We start from the raw sequence: 25458 nt of genomic DNA on the forward strand, positions 1-25458 counted from the left end.
TTTATTTCAGAGATAGAGAAATAGCACGAGCTAGGGGTGGAGGGGCAGAGGGCGAGGGACAAGCAGGCTCCCCACTGAGCTGAGAGCCTAATCAGGGCTCAGTCCCTGAGATCATGACCTGAGCCGAAGGCAAACGCTTAACCAGCTGAGCCACTTAAGTGTCCCAAGGGGTCTTTTTAAAAGTAGGTGTTTTAGGGGCCCCTGGGCGGCTCAGTGGTTTAAGTGTCCAGCTCTTGTTTTTGGCTCAGGTCATGATCTCAGGGTCATGAGACTGAGCCCTGCGTCCTCCTCCACACTTAGTGTGGAATCTGCTAGAGATTCTGTCCCCCTCCCTCTCCCTCCCCCTCTGGCCCTCTTCCTGCTCGTGCACGCTCTCTTTCCCGCTAATAAATAATCTTTAGGAAAAAAAAAAAAAAAAGCAAGTGTTTTAAAATGTGAGGTAGCTTGTAATCACCCATTTGACAGATGAAAAAGTGAAAGTATGGGGACATTAGGTGACAGCCCTGAGGTCATTTAGCTTATAGGGGACAGATCCAGTGTCCGAACCCAGGTGGTCTGGGTTTGGGGGGTCCAGAGCCCATAGTCTAAAGCTCTGTTCTTTTTCCCCAACCAGAGTGAACTCCAGGGTGGGGGACCAGGCCGACTTAATCTGTGTCCCTAGGACCATCTTTAATCTTTGCCAGTCAGCCGGGTTTAAAAAATAAAAATTTATACTTCTTTGTCAAGGTACAAATACCTTTCCAAAATCTTTATTGGTGATTTGTTTTTCTCCTTTGCTTACCTTTTGGTGTCCTTTGCCCATTTTCAGCTATTTTACTATCTTTTATAATGTAGAATTTTTTTTGTTTGTTTTTTGTTTGTTTGGGCTTTTTTTAATCTTTAGGGCAAATCAGGCAGTTCTTTCCTTTAAGGCTTTTAGGGATGGCATCCTCTCTAGAATCATGGAGTAGGAATAAACTAGTAGGGAGGTATTTAGTATTTTCTCTCATTACAAAAAAAAAAAAAAATGCTTTGTGTCCCCTGCGCTCTGCACTTGGTGTGATACTCAGGACCCATCAGCTTTTATCAGCGGCAGCCACAGTCCAGACAGTTTTCCCTTGGAAACCTTTGCAGAGCAGGACGCTAGCAAGCCTCTCTGCGCTGAAGCACGCCCTGTTCTTACACTGAAGGCCGCAGTGGCGAAGGTCAGAAAACTAAATGATGGGCGAACATGCCTCAGACAGAATCTTTAGCTTGGAAAAGCTGGCAATGGGAGAATGACCAAGGAGCAGAAAGTGCAGCAGCAAGACTGTCCCGGGTCTGACTCAGAATGTCCTGCTTTGATGAGAAACCTGCAACCGAGGTAAATACGGGAGGCAGGAGCCCTTGGCTCAAACCTTGGTGGCCTCGTTGCCTCACCATATGTCCCTGGGAAGCTCCTCGAACCTCATTTTCTCCTCTGGTACCCAGGTGGGACGAGTCCACCTGTTCTGGGGACCACAGGAGCCCAAGAGCACCCAGGGTGAAGTCAGCTGGAGCAGCTGCCAGCACGGGTTCTCTCATTCTTTCCTGTGTTGCATGGAAGCTGCTGGTTTTGACATTGTCCACTCCCCACCTACCCGCAGCCACGTACACACAAGCAAGTTACCGTATTTGCTTTTGAATTTGCAAGACTAAATATACGATGATTTACTTAGTGGTAGATATTTTCCACAAAGCCCATTTAAAAAGTTACTGCTCTAGTAGAGAGACACCCCCGATAAACTGAAATGAAGAATGGAAATCTTTTTTGTCAATGAAACTGCATTTTCGGTGGTTCAGTGGAACGGTGCAAAGTGCCCAGGCAGTATTTCGCTTGGCTCCTCTTCTGAAAGGGCAGCGTGGCCCGGAGCACCAGGCCAACACTAACTCAGCAGCACCAAGGCTCCTAGTGGAGCAGCACCCAACCTCATCGCTATAAAGACCATATTTACATTCTGGGCAGAGCTGTAGCTAGAACGTTCCACGTGAAGGGAAATGCAGTCGCATGGCTGAGCTGAGTCTGCGTGGTTCCTTAGAACACGGGGTGCAGAGAGCACAAAGGACTAGAGTCAGGAGGCCTCAAGAAGAAGGGGTATGGGCAATGGAAACACAAAGTATGCACGTCTTGGGTCCCCAAACCCCAAGGTCAAACCTGGTGAGTGTTGGAGTGATCGGCTTTGGGTGCCTGAGTCCTTCCCTGCTTCCTTCCTCCTCTCTGGGGTTCTTGCACACAAGGAACATAGACTGCTAGGAAACCAGATGACTGATCCTGCGCTCAGTATTCCCAATGAAGAGCCTTTCTGGGTCAGAGCCTGCAGCCAGGCCAGACCAATGTGTAACTGCCTCGTCCTAGTTTCCTCTCTGGGTCGGGGACAGACCAGCTCAGCCTGACCTGCCCACTCACGTCCTGTGGAGAAATGGGTTTACCAACTACATCCACTGTCCGTGTAGCCCTCACTCCCTGCCAGGGAAACGTGGCCCCGTGAATATCTGACCCAGCTGGTGAGCTGCACCCTGGAGGCCGGGAGCTAAGGGGTGAGTTAGACAGTGATGGCTCTTCTCCCTGGCTGCTCCCAAGGCATGCAGAGGGAGCAGGATCCTTCCTGGCCATCAGCTGGGACCAGACCATGTGGCAGGCCAGTAGTCTGACTGGCCTCTTTGACTCATAAGGCCACGTCTTGGAGCTTGACCACCTGAGGCTGTGCAGCGGCCCTGTGGCCCGTGGGAAATGTTCTAGGGATATTTTAGCTCGGACGTGGGCACTGGGGAGAGGCTTCTATGATAGCACCAAGACACACGGCTTTTTCGTGAGAACGGTGTGCTGTTTTCAGTTACTCTCGCTGATGATCTGTCTCCAGAAAGTCTTTTTGCCACTCCCTTAAACGTTTTTCTAACAGGAGAAATGACTAGTTGTTGAAACTGGATCTGCAATTTCCTATTCAAATTAATCCATCCAAGAGCCAGGGCACGTGGATTGCTTAGGTGTGAGTCCTGTCCTGGCCAGCATCGGGACTCGCTGGGTGTCCTGTGTGAGGGCAGGAGAGTAGACGCTCGGGGAGGGGGCTTGGTGAGGAAGGATTACGTGTGCTGCTTGAGCTTCGTTTATCCAGAAGGCTTGGGGAAATAATATTTTGGTTGTGAACATACTTATTCTAAGTCAGTCACCACTTTGCAGTGAAGCAGACTACAAAACAATAACCTAAACACAGGAACAGCTGATGTGTTCCCAAAGACATCTCAGTTCCCATAGAGCCCGAGAGCTGACGTCATGGTTCTCATTTCTGGTCCTTCTGGGGAAAGGGTCCAAACACTCATGCCTGCTGTTGAGACTGTTTTAGTCTGCAGATGATGGGCACAGTGCCTGCGGCCAGCGGGCTTTTCAGGAGTTTATGAAAGTGCTTGGGGCCTAAAAAAATTTATTGGCTCTAAAATACGAAAAGAAAACTGCATAATCAAAATTTATAAGGATGTAATTAAATTTCTACAAAGTGGAACATCTTGTCAACTTCATTAATTGTTAAATTAAGTCTTCATAAAAATGTTATTACTTTTGAAAACAATTTGTAGGTTAGATTTTTCTCACTTCCCAAGAATTCCTGAACATGCCTAATGTTTGCTGAGAAATCAGAGCCAGCTGTAAATTAATTGTGTTACTCTTGGCCACATAATTTCAAAAGCAAAATTTAAAGAAATCCTTTCAAAAGTTTTACAGTAAAAGTTGTATTAGATGTGTGTATTTCAGTGGGTGTGATACTGCGATACAGTCTGAGAACTCCTGAGTAAGAGGGCCCGGAGCCCTCGAGGAGCTTCAAGGGCCCTGTTTCTCCCGGTTTGACCTTAAGATAAGCAGATACTGCAGCCCTGCTTCCCACAGACACTTTCAAAAGCACCATGCCCACTCCTGGGTTTCCACCAGTAACTTTGGGGAGGAGGGGAAATACAGGCTTTAAAGCAATTTAAAAGAGAAATAGGTTGGCTCTGCAGGGGCTGTGGTAGACTCACTGTATGCAGAGATGGGACAGCTCCCTGTGGCTCCCGGGACTGGTGGGGGGGAAGCCCCGGGGCTCCCTGGGTTCAGTGGTCAGTGGCGCCTGAGGCTGCCTGCGGAAGGGAGGTCCCCGGACCTGGAGGTGGGCAGCGCGGGTGTAGCAGTGAGAATGAACAAGCCTCTCTCGGGCCAGAGACTGATGCTGTGGTTCTGCAAGCACATCACGGAAGAGCTCATCAGACCCACGATTTCCGTCCGCAGGTACTGGCCAGGTGGCAAGCCTGGGGTCTGCCAGCCTATGAACCTTTCTAAGAACTGCAATCAGCTTGTGCTTACAGAACCTACGCTGGCCTTCATTGATCACCCTTTAGTTTTTCAAATGCTCACGAAGCCCTCTTCATAGTCTTTCCTATAATTTTACTGGGGCTTAAGCCAATTGATACATAGTTTCTAGGATCTTGTCCTTCCTTTTTCTGAAAAGAGAGCATTTGCCCAGCACCAAGCCTGGTCTCATTGACTTCTGGATGATTGTGGGTAGAGGTTCTGAAAGCTTCTCTGCCTTGCCCTCAGCCTGCTCATCTCCTCCTCCAGGAAGCCCTCCTCAACCCCAGAAAAGTTACTTAACTCTCCTTGGGGTTCCCATACTGCTCGATATAGTTATCTCTACTGGAGCGTAGTAAGAATGATGACTGCCACGTAGCTAGAGCCTTTGGCCTGTCAGATGCCTTACGTGCGCTTTCATTTCATCCTCACGAGGCCCCACAGCACTGAGCCCACTAAGTCCCAGAGAGACTGCATGGCTGGACAGGGGAGACTCTGGGCTTCGAGCTCCCATCTGCCTTCCAGGCCTGCTGTTCCCTGCTGCGCCGTCTGAGTCTGTTTCACCGTGCCAGCGTTGCTCAAGGTTCTGTCTCGTCGGTCTCTGGGATCCTTCTGGGCAGGAAGCCTCAGGGGCGAGATCGTGTGTCCGTCCTGCCAGTCTCTGCTCTAGAATGAGTCACTTTGTGTCCCACATGCCTTCCCTCATCTCTGTCTCCTCACCGCTGGGAGCTGTGTGCCCTTCGTCATCTTCATTCTGTTCTTCCCAGTTCGAGAATCAGTGATGAGCCCATCTGGAAGCAGGGGCCCCACAGCAGGGGATTATCGGGATCCAAACCCAAACCCTGGGGAGTCTGGACGGTCTCATAGAAAATCGGCACGTTGTTTTCTTTTGAAGGTTCTGTTCTTTTTGAACGTTGCTCCAGACAGACCACCAAAGATACCTTCATTTCAACAATTAGGGGGTGTTTTTTGTTTTTAAAAACATTGCATTTGTCATTCAAATGAAAATCTTTTGCTTAACACAATTTTTCTGTATACACAGTAATTCTAACTTAAATTCTTGTATTACAAATCTGTTCAAGGAAAATCACTTATTCGTTTGAAAAAAGGATTGTGAGACCAGTCCAGCTCCTGCGGCTGCATGGGCTCCTCCTGAGGCACAAAGCCAGGATCGTTAGGCTTCTTTTGAATGTGCCCTTCCCCAGTTCTCACAGGGGTGGCTCAAGTCGAGATGTGACTTCTGGAAGAAGCAAGTGCACTACCCATTGCACTCAACAAACTTAACCACCTTTGTCTCAGACACCGGGTTGTCTGATGCTAACGTCATTCTGCTTTATCGATCGTCCTTTTCTGGGGGAGCACCTCAGGGTTCTGATACGGTCTGCTACATAAATTCACCACAACAATCCATCTGGGTGGCTAGGGAGCCGGCTGCAGAGGCCTGAGCTCCAGGATTTTCCAGATTACTTTCAGTTTGCCAAGTGCCAAACTGTTGGGATTTCCAGGCCACAGTTGCCAGATCGCCGCTTTAAATAGGAACAAGTTAATCGTTTATCCCTTGGGACTGTGAAGAGCCTGAGCATTTAGCTGAATGTCTTCCCTGGAAAATGCCTGAGGAATAGAGTGAGGCTTGCCATCACACTGAAAAAGCTCTCCGTGATCCATTCCCTGAGGTATCCGAGGAGAAAAGAGAAAGCAAAGCTAGAAGGAAGATGTCCCACCTTGAACTCGAGCGGCTTTTGTTTATGAAGAAACTAGCAAAGAATGCTCTTTGAAATGTCACTGGATTGCGTAGTTTGTAATGAATTTGAGCATCTTATTTTGTTCCACAGTAACATTTCAGACACAAGACAGCACAGTGCAGTGGAAACAGCACAGGCTCTGGAGGCAAGGGATCTGGGTTGGGTTTTCTGATAAAATATAGGAGGGAAAAACCATCTAGGAAAACACTCTTGTCCGAGGTGTCTGCACCTCCTTGGCCATAGGGCATCCATCGGGGAGTAAGGGAGGTCTCTGTGTTTGCAGTGAAACAATGTGGTGGCCACCTGGTGTGGCCCCAAGGACAGATCGCATCTGCAGATTTTTGTACATTTAGAGTTAGCGTCTTTAAAGAAGTCCTGATTTACAGAACTTTAGATTTTGCTGGACATTGAAATGCTGAATACAAACACACCCAGAGAAGTTGTTGACATTTGAGACAAATTAAAAATCAGATATATCTGCAGCCTTAGTTGGGTCCATTTACTGGAAGTTTGGTGCGTATTGTGTTTTCTGTGGGAGAGCTCAATTGTTTTAGGTACTCTGGGGTATGATGCTAACTCCGTTCTGCTGTATCTCTCTCTCTTTTTAAAGATATTATTTATTTATGAGACAGAGAGAGATAGCGAGAGAGGAAACACAAGCAGTGGGAGTGGGAGAGGGAGAAGCAGGCTTCCTGCTGAGCAGGGAGCCTGATGTGGTGCTCTGTCCATTACGCTGGGATCATGACCTGAGCCAAAGGCAGACGTCTAACAACTGAGCTACCTAGACGTCCCATCTTTGTGTGTCTGTGTGTGTGTGATCTCAGGGTTGTGATGCAGTCTACTATGTAATTCACCACAACAACCCATTTGTGTGACTGGGGAGCCAGGGCAGCTGGTTGGTTTGGTTGGCTCCTCCCAGGCATGATAGTGATGGGTTTGCAGTGACAGTGTCTTGCACTGTTAGCACTGTGAGAGTTCTAACGACAAATCTACCAGCTCTGTTCCCAGAGCTCTTTTACAAGGAGCTGCTTGGAACCTAGTACATGAAATAGTGATGGAGGGTCACGTCCAGACAGCTGGCACCTGAGGCCAAGTCAGGCATTTATAGAGTGATTTTCACACCAGTTGCCCTCCAGCCTTTCCATGGAAACGTGCAGTGTCTGGGAATGGTTAAGACAGACTTGGGTTTGAGCCCTGGCTGAGCCACTCACTAGCTGTGTAGTCTTGGCTGAGTTACTTAACCTCTCTGAACCTTGACATCCTGGAAGTTACCTGATTCTGGCTCTGCTACTGACAGGCTCTGGGGTGATAAGGCCCCTAATAAGCTCTTTTATGATTTTATGGTCCATTCTTTATCCACTGAGAAACAAACTAAGCTGATTATGTTTTCAGGAGAGAAAACAACTAGAATTGCCTACTCTTTTTGGTTTTTAAGGATTTGTTTCAGGCAGGGCCTTGCTGTGGCAGCTGGTCCTAATACTGCCTTTCCTCCTCTGATCACTCTCGAGGGTGGGTGTCATGAGGAGGGCTGGCCTGTGCATGGCTGTGCCTGTGCAGAGCCGAGGGACGGTGTCCCTGGCCTCCCAGATCATCTTGGGGGAAGGCCAGCACTGAGGCCCACCCTGTCCATTCCTGGGCTGTTTCATGACTCCTTCAGCCTTCCTCTTTAGCAGACCTGATTGACGCACATGTATGTGTGCGTGTGCGTGTGCGTGTGTGTGTGTGTATGTCAAGGGCACACGTGGAGAAGGAGGTCAAGGATGTGTGAATAAGTGGAGAGGAAAAGAGGAAGGGCAGGTGGCAGCAGCTGTATCTCTGGGAGAATGGGCCACAGCCTGGGCCCTTTGGCCTTGGCCTCATCAAAGCATCATCCTAACTAAAATGCCCCAGGTCTGGCCAGACCCAAGAGAGGCAGGACGGAACCCAAGTCAGACACCAGGGAAGCCAGGAGCTGCCTGGACCTCCCTTCCTTAGGCTCTTGGCGGCCTGGGCCTGGCCTGGGGCCAGCCTGTTACTGTCTGGCTGGGAACAAGCTAGTGAGTGCAGCTCCAGATAAGCAGCCGTGGCTCCCTCAGTCCCGTGGAGAAGGGTGTGCTGTGGGCTGAGTGGCCCGGATGAAGAGGGAAAGAGGTTCTGGGATGAAAGATTTAGAAATCGCCAACTCATGCACACAGAGGTGTTTCTGGCTGAGTGATGTCCTTGGGAACAAAGGATCTTGTGGGTAGGTGCACAGAAGAAGGTTTTGTCTTCCAGGCCCAGAACCTGCCTGCGAGCTCTCAGAACAGGCCTGATAAGGCTCCCTGCCTATTGGCTGAGAGAGGCCGTTTGCCTTTTCCTCACAGTATAGTCCCAAGCCCAGGAAAGGACCGGGCCCTCCCTGCCCATTCAGCTTGCGAGGCCAGGTCTGGCTGGTAACACCTTGGGTAGGGGCTCAGTGGGGACATGGGTCATAGGAAATGAACAATCACTACCAACATTTGGAAGAACTTTGCTTAAAAAAAAGAAAAGGAAAAATTATAGTGCATTTGTCATTTCTATAGAAGGAAGGTCACTGCCGCTGCCTCCCATGTTGGGTGCTTCCTGAAGTGGGACAGAAAGTGGGTTGGGTGCGTGCAGGCCCCTGGGATGCACACAGCCCACGCTGGACTATGACCATGAGGAAGCGGCATCAAACCATTGATGGTGCCAAGACTAGGGCCGTGACCCAGGGACTTTGCACAGACTCTTCTCCTTTGGGGACGCGCTAGTAACCCTGCTTTCCAACTCCTTGGTCTGTCCGGTAAACTCTTACAAATCATTCAAGATGCAATACAGGAGTCCCATCTCTATCCAGCTTCTCCCCTCTTGTCCAGGCAGACTCAGTCACGTGTGCCACCTCCGTGTCCCACAGCCCATCATTCGCTGCTCTGCAGGGTCCTCAGCACACTGGGATGTCACCACAGTGACTGCACAGCTCATGATTTCCACTGCAGTCCTGCTTTCAGGTACTCTGTTATGTAGGTCCCATCAGTTCTTACAACATTCTGGAAATTCTGGCCTTGATGGCTGCTCCGTCAAGGAAATCCTTCGTTACATCTGATGTGCCGATTTGGGGGGATAGAACCCGTAGGCACTGTGTAGGTCCTTGTGCATTCACGCATCTGCTACCTCCCCCAGACCAAGTTCCTGAGGTCAGGATCAGAGCTTTCACCGGCTCCCCCCAGCCTGGCTCCATGACCAGCACAGAGCAGGTGCGCTGCCCCACATGACATAATATCACGTGCCTGATTGCACTGCGTTTCCACAACAACCCTGCGGTATTGTAACTCCTGTCCCCATTTTACAGAGGGAAAAATGGTGGCCCAGGGGAGCAAAGTAACTTCCTCACAAGCAAACCACTACTAAGAGGTGGGTGCAAACCTCGGTCTTTCGTTCTTTTGAAGATTTTATTTATATGACAGAGAGTGAACAAGCATGGGGAGCAGCAGGCAGAAGGAGAGGGAGAAGCAGGGTTCCCACTGAGCATGGAGCCTGATGTGGGGCTTGATCCCAGGACCCTGGGATCATGACCTGAGCCGAAGGCAGATGCTCAACTGACTGAATCACCCAGGCGCCCCAAGCTAGGTCTTTCTTCTTACACTATTATTACCCTTTCAGCTCAGTCCAAGCTCAGGGATGTCCTGAAATCATTGACTCAGAATCCAGAGATGCTAAAGCGAGAGGAGGTCTGTTGGGTAGCCACTGAGGTCTGCCAGACACTAGGAGTATGACTTTCAGTGGAATCTTCATTTGGTCCCCAAGGGCACGTCTACCCTCTGGGCGTTCTGTCAAGACATATTAGCGTACTCTGCCCTGTCTTTTGGAGCTTCTGATTTAAAACAGACATATGTACAGATGAGGCAGTCATCTGCTGTAGAATGCCAGCACTAAAAAGGGACTGTTTATTTATTTCAATCTCCTTGCTTTAAGATAAACCAAAACGGAAGGAAACTGAGAGCTACCATGTGCTGAGACTTTCCATGGGCCCAGCGCCACTCCAGACACTTTTCTTTTTCTTTCTTTTTTTTTTTTTTTTTTTTTTTTGCAGTATTTCCTCTCATCTTTGGGTGGGCATTATTTTAATCTATCCCCAGTTGTCAGATTGAAACAGGAAACAGAGGCTCTGCAAGGTGACTTGCCTGATATCCCAGAGCTAATCGGTAGGGGAATCAGAATTTGAATCCGGGTCAGTCCGTTCAAAGCATGTGCTCTCAACCCGCGATGCAGCAGAGGGCCTTCCTGTGGGCTGTGAGGTGCTGGAGGCGGGTGCTCCCCACCGCAGACCTGCCAACAGTGTTGCCCTCATCTTTGCACGGGCCATCCCCTTTCTGGAATTAGCAAGAAGCTGCTCTTCACAGTACTGTGGTTATTTTCAGAAGTGTGAAATAAGTGTAAATCAGGGTGTTTTCAGTAAAAATATCTCCCCACTTACACAACAAAGTGGTACCAAAATCACTGACTTGGAACAGATATGTGGTTAGTTCCTGCAAAGATCAGTCCAGTTCTCGCCTGACAGCCCATCTGGAAGGCTCACAGGGGCCTGGATGAAGGAGTGGCTGAGCTTCAAGAAGCTGGGCTCATGCTCCCCGTAGAGCCCTAGAGCACAGAGGAGTCAGCCCTAGAAGCCCTACATTCAAATCCAGCCCTAGAAGGCCTGAGGATCCTGAGCCTGTGAGCAAGTTGCTCTTCTTTTCCATTAACCTTCCACAAGGAGTGCCCAGTGCTGGCACTCTGGTCAAGCTTCAGAACATGCCAGCAACCCCTTTCCTCCCCCATAATGATACGTGAGAATTACCACATTTAAAGATGAAGCGTGTATTTAGGAGTTTATGGAATTGTCACTGAAAAGTCAAGACAGCGGCAGACTCTAGCTTCGGAAGGTACTCCTTCCCACCCCCGGCCCCTACAATGTGTTTGTCCTACTTGTGCCATGATAACACTTTCCTTTGCTTTGGCTTCTTGTTTCTTTGGTGAGTATTTACCGATTGCCAGATCTGTGCCAGGCGCGGTACGAGAGCCCCACCTTGCAGGAGAGACATCCTGTTTGCCAGCACAGGGCATCTCAGCAGAGCCCAGAAAACTACAGGCCTGGGGCTTGTTCCCATCCGAAGCCAGAGAACATTTGTTCTTTTCTGAGACTCTCCCCGTTTCCTGGTTCTACTTTGGAGCACCCATCTAAGGAACGTGGGCACCCCTCACCCTAGCGGCTACCGGGCCTGGGCCCAAGGGATCGCTGGGGGGATTGCGCAAGTCTGTTGGCCCGGCTTCAGCTCGCCGTGGCTTTTCCCCCACTTGTGTTCTCAGCCGAGGGAAGCCTGGCTCTGAGGCCCCCGATGGAGCGGGCTCCCTCCCAGGGGAACTTACCAGATGGCTTGTCTGTGGAAGACGGGAGGCTGGTGAGGGTGGGCATCGTGGGCAGTGGGGGAGGCAGCACCTTCAGGTTCTGATCACTCTGGATCTCATTGGTGGAGATCTGATTGATGATGCGGTTGTAGGGGGGCGGCGGCTGGTAGACCCGGGGCGGGGTGGCCGGGGGTGGCTGGGGCATGGGCCTGGCCGCCGGCACCCGCTGGCAGTGCTCCTCGAGCTGCGCGATGATCTCGGACTGGTTGTGGGCCAGCGTGGCCAGGTGCTGGTACTTGTGCTCCAGGTCCTTGTACTTGCTGGCCAGCTGCAGCATGTCGGCCGTCTGGTTGAGGATCCGGTTCTCCAGCTGGGAGAGCTCCAGCGCGTTGTCCCGCTTGCGGATGATCTCGTGCAGCAGCTGCATGTAGAGCTGCGTGACCCGCGAGTTCATGTTGCGGCTCTCCTTGCGCAGCAGCTTCACCTCGCTCACGATGCCGCCGTCCACCTCCACCAGCTGCTGCAGCGTCTCGATCTGCCGCTTCTGCTTGAGCAGCTCGCTGTTGAGCAGCTCCAGCTCCTGCTTGTGCACCCGGTTCTCCAGGAGCACCTCGGGCTCCTTGGAGTTGACGCAGATGGCGCCCGTGACCCGCTGCTGGGGCACGATGAAGGTGTAGGTGCACTTGTCCGAAGACTCGCCGGCCCGCTTGTACCTGTTCAGGTAAATGAACTCGCCGGGCGAGCCCTCCTCGGCACCCTCGAAGCCTTCCTTCCGGCCTGCAGCGGCGCCCTCGAAGCCTTCCTTCCGGCCAGCAGCGGCGCCCACGGCAGCCAGCCACCCCAGCCACCCCAGCCACCAGTACGTCACGCACGGCGGCCTCATGGTCCTTGCGAAATGGTGGTTCCTCTTGGCGAACAGAGCCTAGGAAAGCCTGAAAGTAAACAGGAGGGACATTCAGTAACACTGTTGTCACTGCCAGTGGCCTGTGCCACGAATGAGCTCAGCCTTCTCGCCAGGCAGATCTCTCCAAAGACGCAGCTTCAGGAGGGAGCCCTTCCGGAAGCTGCAGGAGGAGACAGGCAGGTCTCAGCAGAGGTAGAGAGGAAACGGGAGGGGACCGGGGCATCGGAAGGCAGGAGGCCACAGCCCTGGCACTCCCGGAGCCAGCCCCGAAGCCCAGCCACCTCGCGATCTCCTGGCCCAAGCCTGAGAGCCACGGGAGGGCAGCTCAGAGCCGGGGCAGGGAGGCAGAGGAAGGCTTGTCTGGTCTCCTTTCTCCACCTCCTTTCTCTGCCCTCCCTCCCACCCCGTTTGACACGTTCGTAACCCCCGGGCTTTCCCGGTGTGGCACCGGTCACAGGTGTGCATAGGGGTTCTGTGTGATCCTCCGCTACTGGACTCCGCACTCTATGAGGGCTGGCGCTGTGGCTGATTCCATCCTGTGTCCCTAGGATGCTGCGCTAAGCAGGCTTTTAGCAAATATTTGTTAAATGCTCGAATCACAGGGTACGGCATGGAATGTGTTCAGTTGGTAGCGGACAGTGTCAGTGGGAGGATGCGTCCAGCTACATGGCTTTGGTCTGTGTGTTAGAGACAAGCTAAAGAGCCCAGACAGGAACAAACAACCGAGCTCTTGTAAATCCAAACATTTGCAGGAGCCAGTGACTGCAAGGCTCTGCCGTCACAGCGTGATTACAGCCGGCGGAAGCGGAAAACAGACACGTGTCTCTGGAGTTGTTTCAGTTCTGCTCCTGGACCATTTGTTCCTTCACCAGATAGCCATCCAGCATCCGTGGTGTGCCAGGCAGCATGCCGGCTGCTGGACAAACGGCTGCAAACAGCCCAGAGCCAGCCCTGCCCTCACGGGCCTCATGCTCCACAGCCCTGAAGAGCCACAGAACAGCAGTAACATGTGCTGCAAAAGGGTAGAGCAAGGAACTGACCTAATCGGACGATTCGAGAAAGCTTCCCTGAGAAAGTGACCTTTACAGTGACCCCTTGAGGGATGAGCAGGAGTTAGCCGGGCCAAGAGGGAGGGGATGGACGTGCACAGATCCCTCCTCTCGCCTACTCAAGGACACTGCTCACGCATTTCTCCCCCATCTCTCCTGCATGATCGCATTTTTCCTATAATCATGCTGTTACTTCTCTCAAAGAAAATCAATCCTCTCTTGATCTAACATCCCCCTCTCCAGCTACTGTTCCATTTTTCTGCTCCCCATTTTAGCAAAACCCCCCGGAAGGGTTGTCTGTACTCAGTTTCCAGAAAGTGCCTCTCTTCCTGTTCTCTCTGGAGCCTACTCCCATCAGGCCGGGCCCCTCCCCTCCAAGTACTCTGGACAGGGTCACCGGTGGCCTCACTTGCCAGGCCAGATGGCTTATTCTTGGTCTTCATTAGTACTTGCCTTTCTACATGGGGTGATGTGGTCAATCACTCCCTTCTTAGACTTCCTTTCCTGAAGATCACCCTTTCCTCCTTTCTCACTGGCTGCCCTTTCTGTCTCCTTTGCTGGTTCTTCCTCCTGTTCCTGTCCTGGGGGACCCAGAGCTCAGTCCTCATACCTCTTGTTTATGTCGGTGATCTCATCCGGTCTTGTGACTTTCAGGCTCTGCTAACTCCCACATCTATTTCTCCAGCCCAGACCTCCCCCTTTGACTCCAGACACATACATCCAACTGCCCCTTTGACATTTCCACGGGGCCATCCACTAGGCATCTCAGACTTAACCTACTTAACCTGTCTGGAAGTGAACTGGTGTCCCCACACCTCCGTCCAAATATGCTCAGCCTGGGTTCTCCTACATTAGTAAATGGCAACTTGGCAACTTGGCTCTTCCAGTTGCTCCGGCCAGCAACCTTGAAGTCATCCTTGATTCCTCTTTTTTTCATATCCTGCATCTAGTTCACCACCAAACTGTAATAGCAATATCCTGGGCATATTCTCAGAATCCTGCTGCTGCTCCCTGGTACAACCCACGTTCGCCTCTTACCTGGACCTGGCTGTCTGCTGTTGGACCTGCTCCTGCCCTCGGTCCTCAGCCCAGCAGCCAGAGTGTCCCTTTTTAAAAAGTCTGATCCTCCCCAGCAGCCAGAGTGACCCTTTTTAAAAAGTCTGATCCTTCCCAGCAGCCAGAGTGACCCTTTTTAAAAAGTCTGATCCTCTACTTGGAATCTTCTGGGAGCCCCTCATTGCGGAGAAAAAGCTTAGAAGGCATTTCTGGCTCTCCCGGATCTGCCCCCCTCCCTCTCTGGCCTCCTCTCTGATGCCCCTCGGCCCCCTGCTCCTGCGCCCGCAGCCACCACAGCCTCCCGGGCGGTCCTTTTGCTCGCTGTCACACACGCTTCTGACTCAGGGCCTTTGTTCGCTCTCCACTGTCCGGAGCACTCTTACCCCTTGCCTCACCGCCCTCTCCCTCACCTCTTTAAGGTCTCTCCTGAGATACCACCTACCCAGTGAGGCCCACCCTGATTATCTAAAATTGTGACCTTCCCACATTGTCGGCATGTAGACCTTTTCCCCACCCCGTGAATGGAACCGCTGCGAGGGCAGGGGGTGGTCCGCGCTATCTGCAGTGCCAAGCACATGGCCTGGACTGGGCAGGCAGGCACTCAGTCAGTGTTTCCGGCCTGAGTGAAAAGGCATGCCTGCCCACTGCTGCTGCGCAGATGAGAGGGCTGTGGAGTGTCAGGGCCAGGGGACCCCTGTGCAGGTGATTGCTGGAGGGGTCCAGAGGTATAGGAGGAGGTCATTTCTTTCCTTCCTTCCTTCCTTCCTTTCTTTCTTTCTTTCAAAGATTTTATTTATTTATTTGAGAGACAGAGGCAGAAACAGAGCATGAGCAGGGGGAGGGCAGACTCCCCTCCAGGCAGGGAGCCTGATACAGGGCTCAATGCCAGGACCTGAGATCATGACCTGAGCCAAAGGCAGACGCTTAACCGATTGAGCCACCCAGGCGCCCCAGAGGCCATTCCTTGGGCTTTTCGGTAACATCGATAGAATCTATTTACCAAGTCCCTGCTGTGTACCTGCCCCTTCCCAAAACATTTGCAAGCATTTTCTACTTTGATTTATCCTCACAAGGTAGATACTGTTAAGATTCGCTTGTCATTTCCATTTTACAGATGAGGGAACTGAGACCCAAAGAGGCTAAGTGAATTGCCTGAGATCACACAGCTGGGAGGTAGCAGAACTAAGGATAATGGGAGGGGTCAGGAAAGCTTCCCTTGTCTGATCTCACGTATTCCAGCCTTCGAACTCTTACTGACTACACAGAAATGTACTTAATCTGGTCTTCAGTCCAAAAAAAAGGATTAGCAAGATCGCCTTCTGACTATATGTTAATTTACCCAGGCACCCGTGGGGCTTCTCTGGTAAGCAGCCTACAGGTTCGATGGCCGGCTGTCCCACAACAGCCCCTGGGCTCCCGGAGCCACTCACAATTGTTTTCTGCTGGAAGGAGGAGGCCTAAGTATGGTTCCATGGCCCCTCAGCCTTTGGGGCTGCACAGAGAAAGGTGTTCGGCAGCCTTTGATGGGGGCTGGGCTCCGAGGTAGGGCTGCAGTGACGTTAGTGGAAACCAGGCTGAGTTTGTGAGTGTTTGCCTGGTTTCCAAAGTGCTCTGGCAGTTCCCGCGCCAGCCCCTGGCCACGCCTGGCCCAGAACAATGGGGAGGAGCAGCGCTGCAGGCTAGGGCGGGCAGGCCCGTGCCTTCCCCACCACCGCTCACCTGAGAGTGGTGGTGACAAACACCTCACTATGCTCCGGGCACTGGGTGCCAGTGCTGATGCTGGTGCGGGCTTCTGCCTCGGCCGAGAAACTGCCAGAGGCCCAGGGAGTCAACCTGGCTCCAGAAAAGGGTTGGCTTCCAGACCTTCCCAGGCCTCAAGACCTGGCAGGGTAGCACTCTTTATCATTGAGTCCTGTCCCCTCCCACACTTCCTGAGCAAAGCCTCTGCCCTTGGACTTGTGATCCTGAAGGCTGAGCCTCTTCTGTGAAACGGGGCGACCCAACCCACCTCACACACTACTTAGGGACATAGAAATGCTTCCCAAACTAGAGATGGTAATAACACGATAGCGGCCTGAGGGCCAACTACAAAGTCAGGTTCCAGGAGGAGCACTGACCACGCCCCCTTGTGGGAGAGACCACAGTCAAGGCTCCTCCCATTTCTCAGAGGCGGGACTTGTGCCTGTGCAGCTCCGCAGGGGAGCTGTGAGCTGGAGGTGTGTCTGGCCTCATCATCCAGCCTAAAGCTTCCCTCTGGTCAGCCTGGGTCTGACTCTCCTGCTCTCCCTGTATTTTACACGGTGCCGGGGAAGAGCAGGGAAGCAGGAGGCAGGCAGACGCAGCGCAGGGCTGTGCTGTCTTGAAAGAGCATTTCTCGTGATTGTTCGATTGAAAAGAGTACCAGTCTTGATCATTAACACTCGTACAGGTTTTTGGGTTCCCAAGGCCCTGCATGTGCATCATCTCATTCAGTCATCCCAACAGTCAGAGCTAGTTAGCCGCGCTGTGCCGTTTTGAGGGTGAGGAAATTGCCTCTCCGGAGGGTGTCTGGTATCTCGCTCAAGATGGCGTTGCTAATGGTGCCACCAGTTGTGAGGCTCACGATTCTGGGTCTTCCTGCTACTTTTCCACGGGGCCTGGGCTTGGCAGGAGTGACTTGGGGCCAGGTGGGTTACAGAAGGAAGGAAAGGAACAGGATCCCGTGCTGGGTGCCTGACACATACTGTCACAGGTGGTCTCGCCAGGTGGTTGTCCCCCACTTCTACTTTGTGAATGGGGTCACTGAATCCCAGACAGGCTAAGTGACTTGCCAGGAGCGTGGAGCAGATAAGAGCTGGAGCTGACGCAGCCGAGAGCTCCGATCAGCCTCACGCCAAGGGCTGTACTCTTTGCACTGGCCTTGGCTTTAGAGTCATTTGTTTTCCTTAAAGATTCTAACCCCCCCTCTTCAGTTTTCTGCTACTTTGGCAATTCTTAATGGGCAGTAATGAGTTTGTTTACTTTTGCTTTCTCGATATTTATTCAACTAATTACACCCCAAGAGAAATAACCCTCCCCAGCATTCCAGCCATCTTAGGCCTGGAGAAGAACTCCATTGCAATCAAAGCAGTGCTCCTCAATTTCTTCCTCTGACCAACAAAGAAAAGCAACTCCAACTGTTTTCCTTGGCTTCAAAATGAAAATAAAACGATTCTTGAAATTGCTTTTCCACATTGTATTGTGAGGAGTTTCCATTATGTGCGGGTTTCCCTCCCCACAAGTGGAGCTGGTGTGACCAAGCCACGTGACGGCGCCTGCATATGGGGAGGCGGCCTCCCCTGGGCTTGGGTCCCACCCAGCCTCTGGTGTGCAGCCCTGAGCATCCCTGCTTGGCCTGGTGCAGTGAGGCCACACACCGTGTGTCCATGTCCCACTCACGGCACTACAACCCAGGTATGGGGCCACTTTGTGGGAAGAATTGTTTTTATAAGATGGAGCTTTGTATCATGACCCGCAGCAGAAGCTGGTACCGCCAGGGGTTAGGAATGACAGAAATTCAAACACTCAGGAGGATAACTACAGTCAGTTGTCACTGTGACTCAGACAATTTATAAACATGATCATACTTATTCCAAAAACTTCAGGAGGGAAGCCCTGTTACTTCAGGGCTGCCATGCATGGTGGCCCAAGTTGTGCACTATGCAACTCTAGGGAGCACAACTCAACATTCAACAATCTTTATAGTTTGGAATATTTATATTACAGCCATTTTCTAATACCCACAAAGATGCTTTTAAGACTAACAGCAGGGCTGACAACTCCTCCATTTGCAGGTGAGGAAACTATTGAGATTCTAAGACCATGAGTCATTTTGCCCACAGTCACCAAATTACTAAGTAGTGGAGCCAGTAACAGAACCCTAAAATATACCATGCTGAATATATGGAAAGAAAAGTGCTGGAGTGACAGGACACTCAAAAGAGATTGCTCCCTGACCCCCGCAGGCCAGGGGAGAACAGAAGAGCTCCTGGGATCCTCAGGAGAGCTGACCCCAGGAAAACCTCTGGCTTCAAGCCAGCTCTCACAGTGTCACCTAGTCTAGAGTCCCATGTGAGGGGCTCTCAGAACCCGCCGCTGCCTCTGTTGCCAGCCCTGCCCCATCGTCCTATTATCATAGAAGGCTGAGGAGGAGCCCAGACCAGAGGCCGTGCAGGAGGCCTGGGAAGTGGGCCCCCGCCAAGGCAGTGCAGGCCTCTGGAGCTGCCATCTGCCCCTGAGTGTGCCTGGCTGGCCCCTGGCGTCTGGCTTTGGGGAAGCTAGCAACTCGACCTCTCCTTGAATAAGTCTGTTGGACCTGAGCACAGGTCATGATTGTTAAGGCAACATCAGGACCAAGAAGAAAAAAATCAAAACTTCAAAGTTGATAGCTTTTCCTACTAAGGCTGTTGGGGATGTATAGTGTACCAGTGGGGTGGTACCCAAACCAACTGGTGATCCAGGATGTGGGAAGGATCCAGATCAAGAAAAATCCCAGAAGGGGCCCCAGAGGGCCCAACTGACCATATAGCATAGATAACCAAAAGCATAGATAACAACAGTCCTCGTTTGTTTGTGGTAAACTCACCGTGTGCCTGGTGTGCCCTTTCTCACTGGCACTTCCAGCCCCACGCATAAGGTTGCCCCCTGCTGAGGCCCGTTATCTTATGTAATTATGAATAGCACCCCCTCTTCCTTCCCGATTGGGTACCAAATTGTATGGTCCCTTTACACCAAGGAGAAGAGAAATGTTATCTGCATTTTGCGGGAGAGTAAACCCAGGTCCAGAGAGGTCAGGTCCCTTGTCTGAGGTCCCTTGAAATAAATGTCAGGACGGGATTCTGCTGTCAACTGCAGTGCCCATGCCCTTACTTCCTCCGAGATTATCTCTCTAGCCAGCACGAACAAACAACAGGTGCTTGTCTGTGGGCTTCACGGGAAGGATGCAGATTGCTTCTTAGTTGCTGTTGACTGAATCAGTAGAAATGGCTTTCAGGTCAGTACAAGGGGGAGTTTTGTTGGATGTTAGAAACAGCTTCTTGATTATCCAAGTGGCAAGACCCCAAAATGGGCATCTAGGATGAGCAGTGGCGTCCTCACCTTAGAAAACCCGAAGGAACTGTGCCTCACTTGTCCTAGGTGATTCACCGCTAGCCTGGGGGCCAGGGAGGGAACAGCCGCATCTCCAACTGCCATCCCTTTCCAGCCTAGGATCCTGTGATTCATTCCCCACCAGAAGGCCGTGTGGGCACCCAAGGAGTCTGGAGCCAGTTCCCAGACCCTGCCAGCTCAGCTCTCATAAGACCTTCAAATGAGCCATTTGTTCGTCTATCCAGCCTCCCGTCCCCTAGCCTTCCCCTCCAGCCAGTGATGGTGCACTGCGACAGCCCCCGTCCGGCCCTGTCACTGGTGGTGGGAACAGAGGCAGGAGCCAGATAGGCAGGCAGTGTCGGATCCAACCCATTTGCCTGGGAGAGTAGCAGTGTGGGGGTTGAATCTGCCTGATGCCCTGGGTTCTCGCCTCTGGGGAGCAGATGGCTCCAGGGAGGGCTGACTGAGTTCGTGGACGAGGTGGGTTGTGGTCATACTGTGAGATCATAGGGCAAGGCGGGATGTGGTTAGGCAGTGGGGAGCTAGTTGCTTTTGCCAGGGGGACAAGGATGCTGCTGTTACTTTTTCACGGTGCGCTATTTGGGAACCATTTTGAGATTCCCCCAAAGCCTGCGCACTGAGCCCTCTGTGCCAGGAGCCCCAGCCAACAGAGCCGAGGAGGGGAGAGTCTGCAGAAGCCATGTCAGAGCCCGGCTTCTGAGTTGGCTGCTGTGTTTCCGGCCATGCCTGGTGTGCTCTGGAGCCTGGGAACTGGGCGAGCCTCAGATGAGAGGGAGAAGCCAGGGACGGGGCAGACAGTGCTGCCCCACGGTGGCTTCCTAGGGACTGTGGGCCTGGCCTGGAACTGCTTTTCTAGGCCAGACCAAGCGGTTGGCACCTAAGGCCACCTCAGCCTGTTGGCATGGGCTCATCCCTTGAGCACCGGGACAAGCACATTCTGTGCCTACCTCTCAGATCCCAGTAACCCTGTGAAATTGGGCCTATGATTATTTTCATCTCACAGAAGAGGAGACAGAGGGAAAGGATGAAGTCACTTGCCCAGGGACACACGGCTACCAAGTGGTGAGGCCAGGCCTGGAACCAAGTTTGTCTACCCCAGAGCCAGGTTTCTTACCCACACAGTCCTAACTGGCCCCCCTGCCTTTGGGCCCTCGCTCCCCTGCCCTCCAGGGTGCAGGTGGCTCCAGGCCCGTCCTTCTAAGGCTCCAACTGGTCGTGTTGGTGTCCTGCTTTAGGAACAGGGCCTCTGTGCTCACGCTCAGGCTCCCTGCCGCTCTGCACATGCTCTTCTTTTTGCCCCAGCGTCTTCCCCCGTGTCTTGCCTGAGGCACACGTCTGTCTCCCTCTCTCACTTGACCTCCCAGATCCACTTCCCTGTGAAGCCACCATCCACAGTGAGACCCCCTTCCTCCTCTGCCCCCAGGAGCAGCCGTGGCTGCTTCCCGTACCCATCACAGCACCCATCACAGCACCCCATCTGGTTGTGCACCTCAGACGTGAGCTGCTTAAAGTGGGGTCAGGATTGTTTCCCCTCCAAATACCCAACAGCCAGGATGGCACTTAGATTCCCAGATAGGACTTCAAGGATTCCATTCATTGCGTGTATTTCCCGAGCATTTCCCCTGTCCCAGCCACATTCTGGGGCTGGAGGCAGAGCAGGAACAGAGTAGGTCCCTGCTCTCAAGGGGCCCAGGGTGGTTGGCGGGACAGAGAGCAGAGGGGATGGTGATCAGTTTCTTGGCAGGGCAGCTCCAGCTGGGGTGAGGATTGGGGTGGGTACAAGGTGGGAGTAGAGGCACCCCAAAGGGGCCTAGGCTCGACAACACAGAGGGGAACTGTGTGGCACCATGGGACCGAGAGGCTTGTTTGTCAGGGTCTGAGGCTTGCTTGCTTGCTTCATTCATTCATCCATTCATTCATTCTGCACATCCATTCTCTGCCCAGCCCCGAGTCGTGGAGGTCCCGCAGTGACTAAGAGATACCAGCTTTCCCTCGTGGAGGTTGGACTGGGGCCGCCTCAGGCAGGATTTCGGTCTTTCCTGGAACTGAACTGTTCCTCAGGTGCTTCTGAGAGAGAAGGACAGACTTCCTTCTGGGATCCCCCCACCCTTTACAGAGAGAGAGAGAGGCAGAGGGAGATAGAATTCCAAGCAGTTACGACGCCAGTGCAGAGCCTACTCTGGGCTCCATCCCATGACCCTGAGATCATGACCTGAGCTGAAACTAAGAGTCACACACCCAACTTAGCCACCCAGGCTCTCCCTTTCTGGGCTCTTCTTAGGGATCTTGTGCCTGCCTTTCTGGAGGACTAGGCAGCAGGAGGAGGCTGAGGCTCTGGGGCTGCTGGCCCCAAGACAGGCCGGTTGGTTTCGCCAAAGAACAGACGGAACACAATAGCTCGATTGTGAGAGGTCTGACTCCCCCCACCCAACATGTGAACATTTCTGTGATCAGGATGTGTCTTACAATTGATGGACACGTGTAACAGAACATTGTAACGTTTTAACTGCCACCCCCCCACCCCAGGCTGTCGTTAAATCCGTCATATGGTTTACAGTCAATATTAGGGAATATGGTTTTTTACAGAAACTACTCTTGGCATGAGTTTCTGATGTGACCTATCTATCACCACAAACTCCCAGTTGCCAGTGGCTGAATAACCCTTCTATTTGGGGTATTTTATATAAATTCACAGAGAAGAATGCTATTCAATGAATTGATTCATTCTTAAGATTTCCCCAGTGTGTCTATCCAGGATGGCAGTGGGCTGGGGTAGGAGGAGTCCAGATCTGGGTTTGAATCCTCGCTTTTTGGTCCACTGGTGGAGGAACGTTGGCAGAGGTGCTACAACCTCCGAGCCTCAGTTTCCTCCTCTGTAAAATGGGGACAGCACCACTCATTTGGTGCCCTGTGCCCCCTCGTCGCAGGTCTCTTACTGTTATACGTCTGTGTGATTGCTAGATTCACCTTCTGCCTCCTTCCAGTGGGCCCTGAGCCCCACCAGCAGAGCCTCTCCACATTTGACTGCTGTCTGCTGAGACCACTTCGGGTGAAATGGGCTATGATTCAGAGAGGCCTGAAGCTGCATGTCCCTGCCTGCCTGCCTTGGGCGGGCTGCTGCTGTTCATTCTAAGGCAGTGGTTGCTGCCTCCCTGATGTGGTCAGAATTGCTCGAGTGTGGCAGTGCAGACTGTGAAGACCTGCATGCTGGTCCTGCAGCCCGCGGACTCTCCAAATAGGGACGTAGGAAACACATGAATGGTATCTCAGACACATGGGTGAAATTTGCCTGAGGCTCCGCCCTGCTGAGCTGGTGCCAGGGTCCCATGGTGCTGTGTAGCTGTGCGGAGGCTCATCTGTAAGAAGAGGTAGATAAAGCCTGTTCTGTGTCAGAGAGAGGCCTCTTTCACAAGCAAGTGATGCATCGAAGGCAGGTACACGTGGTTTTTAGATGGCGTGGTGTGAGCATTCGGTAGGACAGCAGCCAGAACAGACTTGGCTGCTGGGGGACCCAGTGACGGGGTCAGGAAAAGAGAAGTCAGGATACCTTGACCAGGGCAGTGGAGTGAGGAGGGGAAAAGTATAGACTTTGGAGCCAGGCTGACCAGGGTTCAAGAACCGCATCATCGGGACGCCTGGGTGGCTCAGTTGGTTGGACGACTGCCTTCGGCTCAGGTCATGATCTCGGAGTCCCGGGATCGAGTCCCGCATCGGGCTCCCAGCTCCATGGGGAGTCTGCTTCTCCCTCTGACTTCTCCTTGATCATGCTCTCTCTCACTGTCTCTCTCTCAAATAAATAAATAAAATCTTTAAAATTAAAAAAAAAATAGAACTGCATCATCACCAACTGTGTGACCTTTGGGCAAGTTACTTAACCTCTCTGAGCCTTAGTTATCTCATCTGAAAACTGGGATGCTAAAACTGGCATCTGCCTCCTAGGCTGTGTTGAGGATGAAATGAGACAATGCATGTGCTTCCTTAGCTCATCTTGTACTTAGTAAATCACTGTGGGATGGAGAAATGACAGTCGCTCTGCCCGTGAACTTAAAGCAATACAGTGCAGTCCTCTCCTGGGCCATGTGTTTTACACATTTTGCCTGTTTTACCATGGCTGCCTTTATTGAGTAGTAATTGATCTAATTTTTGTTAGGCAGGCCTGTGACGTCAGTCAGACACGGCTACCTGGAGAGCACAGTGAGCCACTGTAGTTCCCGCCTGGAGCTGGGAAACCTGCAGCTTCTGCAGCCCCAGAGTCCTGTCCCAGAGACGCACATATCTAAAGAAATGCTCTCCGGAGTTCAGGGAATCCACTGTGACCTGTGGGCCCACAGGAGAGAAGCTACTGTCCTAAGCTAAGACGCACCAGCGTTGGCCTCCGTATGGTCAGAGGTGGTGATGGAGGTGGGGTTTGGGGGAGGAGTCCTTGCGTCCCCCTCTGCAGCCCTCGGACAGGCCCGCCGCTCGTCTTCCTGCAGCATGGAGTTAGCTCACTTTCCTCACTACTGTGGTTCTGGCAGGAGCCCGACGGGCAGACGAGGAGTGCCCGAGTGGGTGGTGAGGATACACCACGGTCCCCTTGAGTGGAGGGTGTCTGCACCCTCTGTTAGTGTGGACTTCAAGGACCTGGATGTGTTGCAGTTCCCTCCAGACATAAAGGCCCCCTCCGTTCCTGGGAAGACCCCCCCCCCCCATACCACCACCACATGGGCGGCAGTAGTGGCCACCAAGCTGGCTTGCCTGGTGGGATTTTCTGACAGCCCTCCTAGGTTGTCCAGCACGGAGAGAATCTGGGTCCCTGCAAATTTGATTGTTATGGGTTTGATGCTCTGTGCCTAACTTTTTCTGAGAGTTTGCCTCACAGCAGATGCTGTGCGAAGGCATTCCCGGCCATGATCCCATGTGCTCCTCCTAGAAAGCAGTGGAGTGTGGCTCGGAGTGCTGGGTTCAGGTCCTGGTGCTGGCACTTACTAACCCTATAGCCTTGGACACATCCCCGAACCTCCATACCTCAGTTTCCTCCCATAAAGGTGGGGACAAGGGGTTGAACAACAGTACCCTGTTGCAGGATGGCTGTGAGGGTCCCACGAGCTGGTAAGCGTCTGGCCCAGGGTGAGTGCAGTGTGTTAGCCGTTGCTAAGAGACAGCTGGTGTCATTCTTCCATTTCGCAGAAAAGGAAACAGGTTTCAAGAGACTGAGTGCCCTGCCGAGGTCCCGGGACTGCCGAGTAGAGGAGCTAGGATCTGAAGCTAGCTCACAAGCCCTACCTTACTCTGCCTCACCGTGGGAGAACGCATGTGGGGAGCATTGGGCCAGCTTCGGAAGTGGCATTCTCGGCTTTCCTCAGAGCCCCGGTGAAAGGAGATCCTTTTCTGAGTAACCGAACTGGCCTCTGGGAGCTCTCCTAATCCCACAGCAGAAGCAAGAGCTGACCCGTGACACACATATCACAGAAGGAGAAGGGAGGGATCAGTGAAGAATTTCTGTTGGGAAATGTTATCTAATGCTGAGTGCTTTCAAGGGACTCGGAATGTGGAGCCGGCGCTGTACCCCCCGCCGGGTGCCGGGGAAGACTGGTCCTCCCCTCTTTCAGTGCCACAGTCAGCCCGCTGGAGACCTGGGCTCCCGTCCGGTGCTGGGCGGGATCAGGCGTCTGTGGACATGCAGGGAAAGCCGGGGCAACGCTTTGCCCTGAGCCACGGTGACGGAACTCTCTAGCTGGTGTGTCCCCCCCAGCTCCGAACCCCTTCGGTCCTCTCCTCTCTAGCCGAGGGGTGGGCAGAGGCTGCTGGGCTCCAGGGAACTTTCTGAACAAGGGCTCCCGGCTCTGGCCGGACAGTGTTTGCTTTTGCTTTTGCCTCAGCATAGGGTCTAGGCAGAGTGCATAGGAACCCAAAACTTCAAAACGTCTT

The 25458-nt window shown here is 52.6% G+C and overlaps 2 protein-coding genes across 24 annotated transcripts in view; one reads left to right on the forward strand and one right to left on the reverse strand.

The window, feature by feature from the left end:
* RALGPS1 (Ral GEF with PH domain and SH3 binding motif 1) overlaps window positions 1–25458 on the forward strand; it is a 273716-nt gene that overhangs the window by 148726 nt on the left and 99532 nt on the right. The window lies entirely within an intron of this gene.
* The window catches only part of ANGPTL2 (angiopoietin like 2), a 35067-nt gene that overhangs the window by 8709 nt on the left and 900 nt on the right, over window positions 1–25458 (reverse strand). Inside the window, exon 2 of the mRNA XM_082695670.1 lies at window positions 11434–12344. Within this exon, the coding sequence (XP_082551796.1) occupies window positions 11434–12295 (862 nt within the window). The 5' untranslated portion in view covers window positions 12296–12344. The remainder of the gene's footprint in view (window positions 1–11433; window positions 12345–25458) is intronic.

This window comes from Mustela nivalis (assembly GCF_964662115.1).
Source record: "Mustela nivalis genome assembly, chromosome: 13".
Taxonomy (NCBI): domain Eukaryota; kingdom Metazoa; phylum Chordata; class Mammalia; order Carnivora; family Mustelidae; genus Mustela; species Mustela nivalis.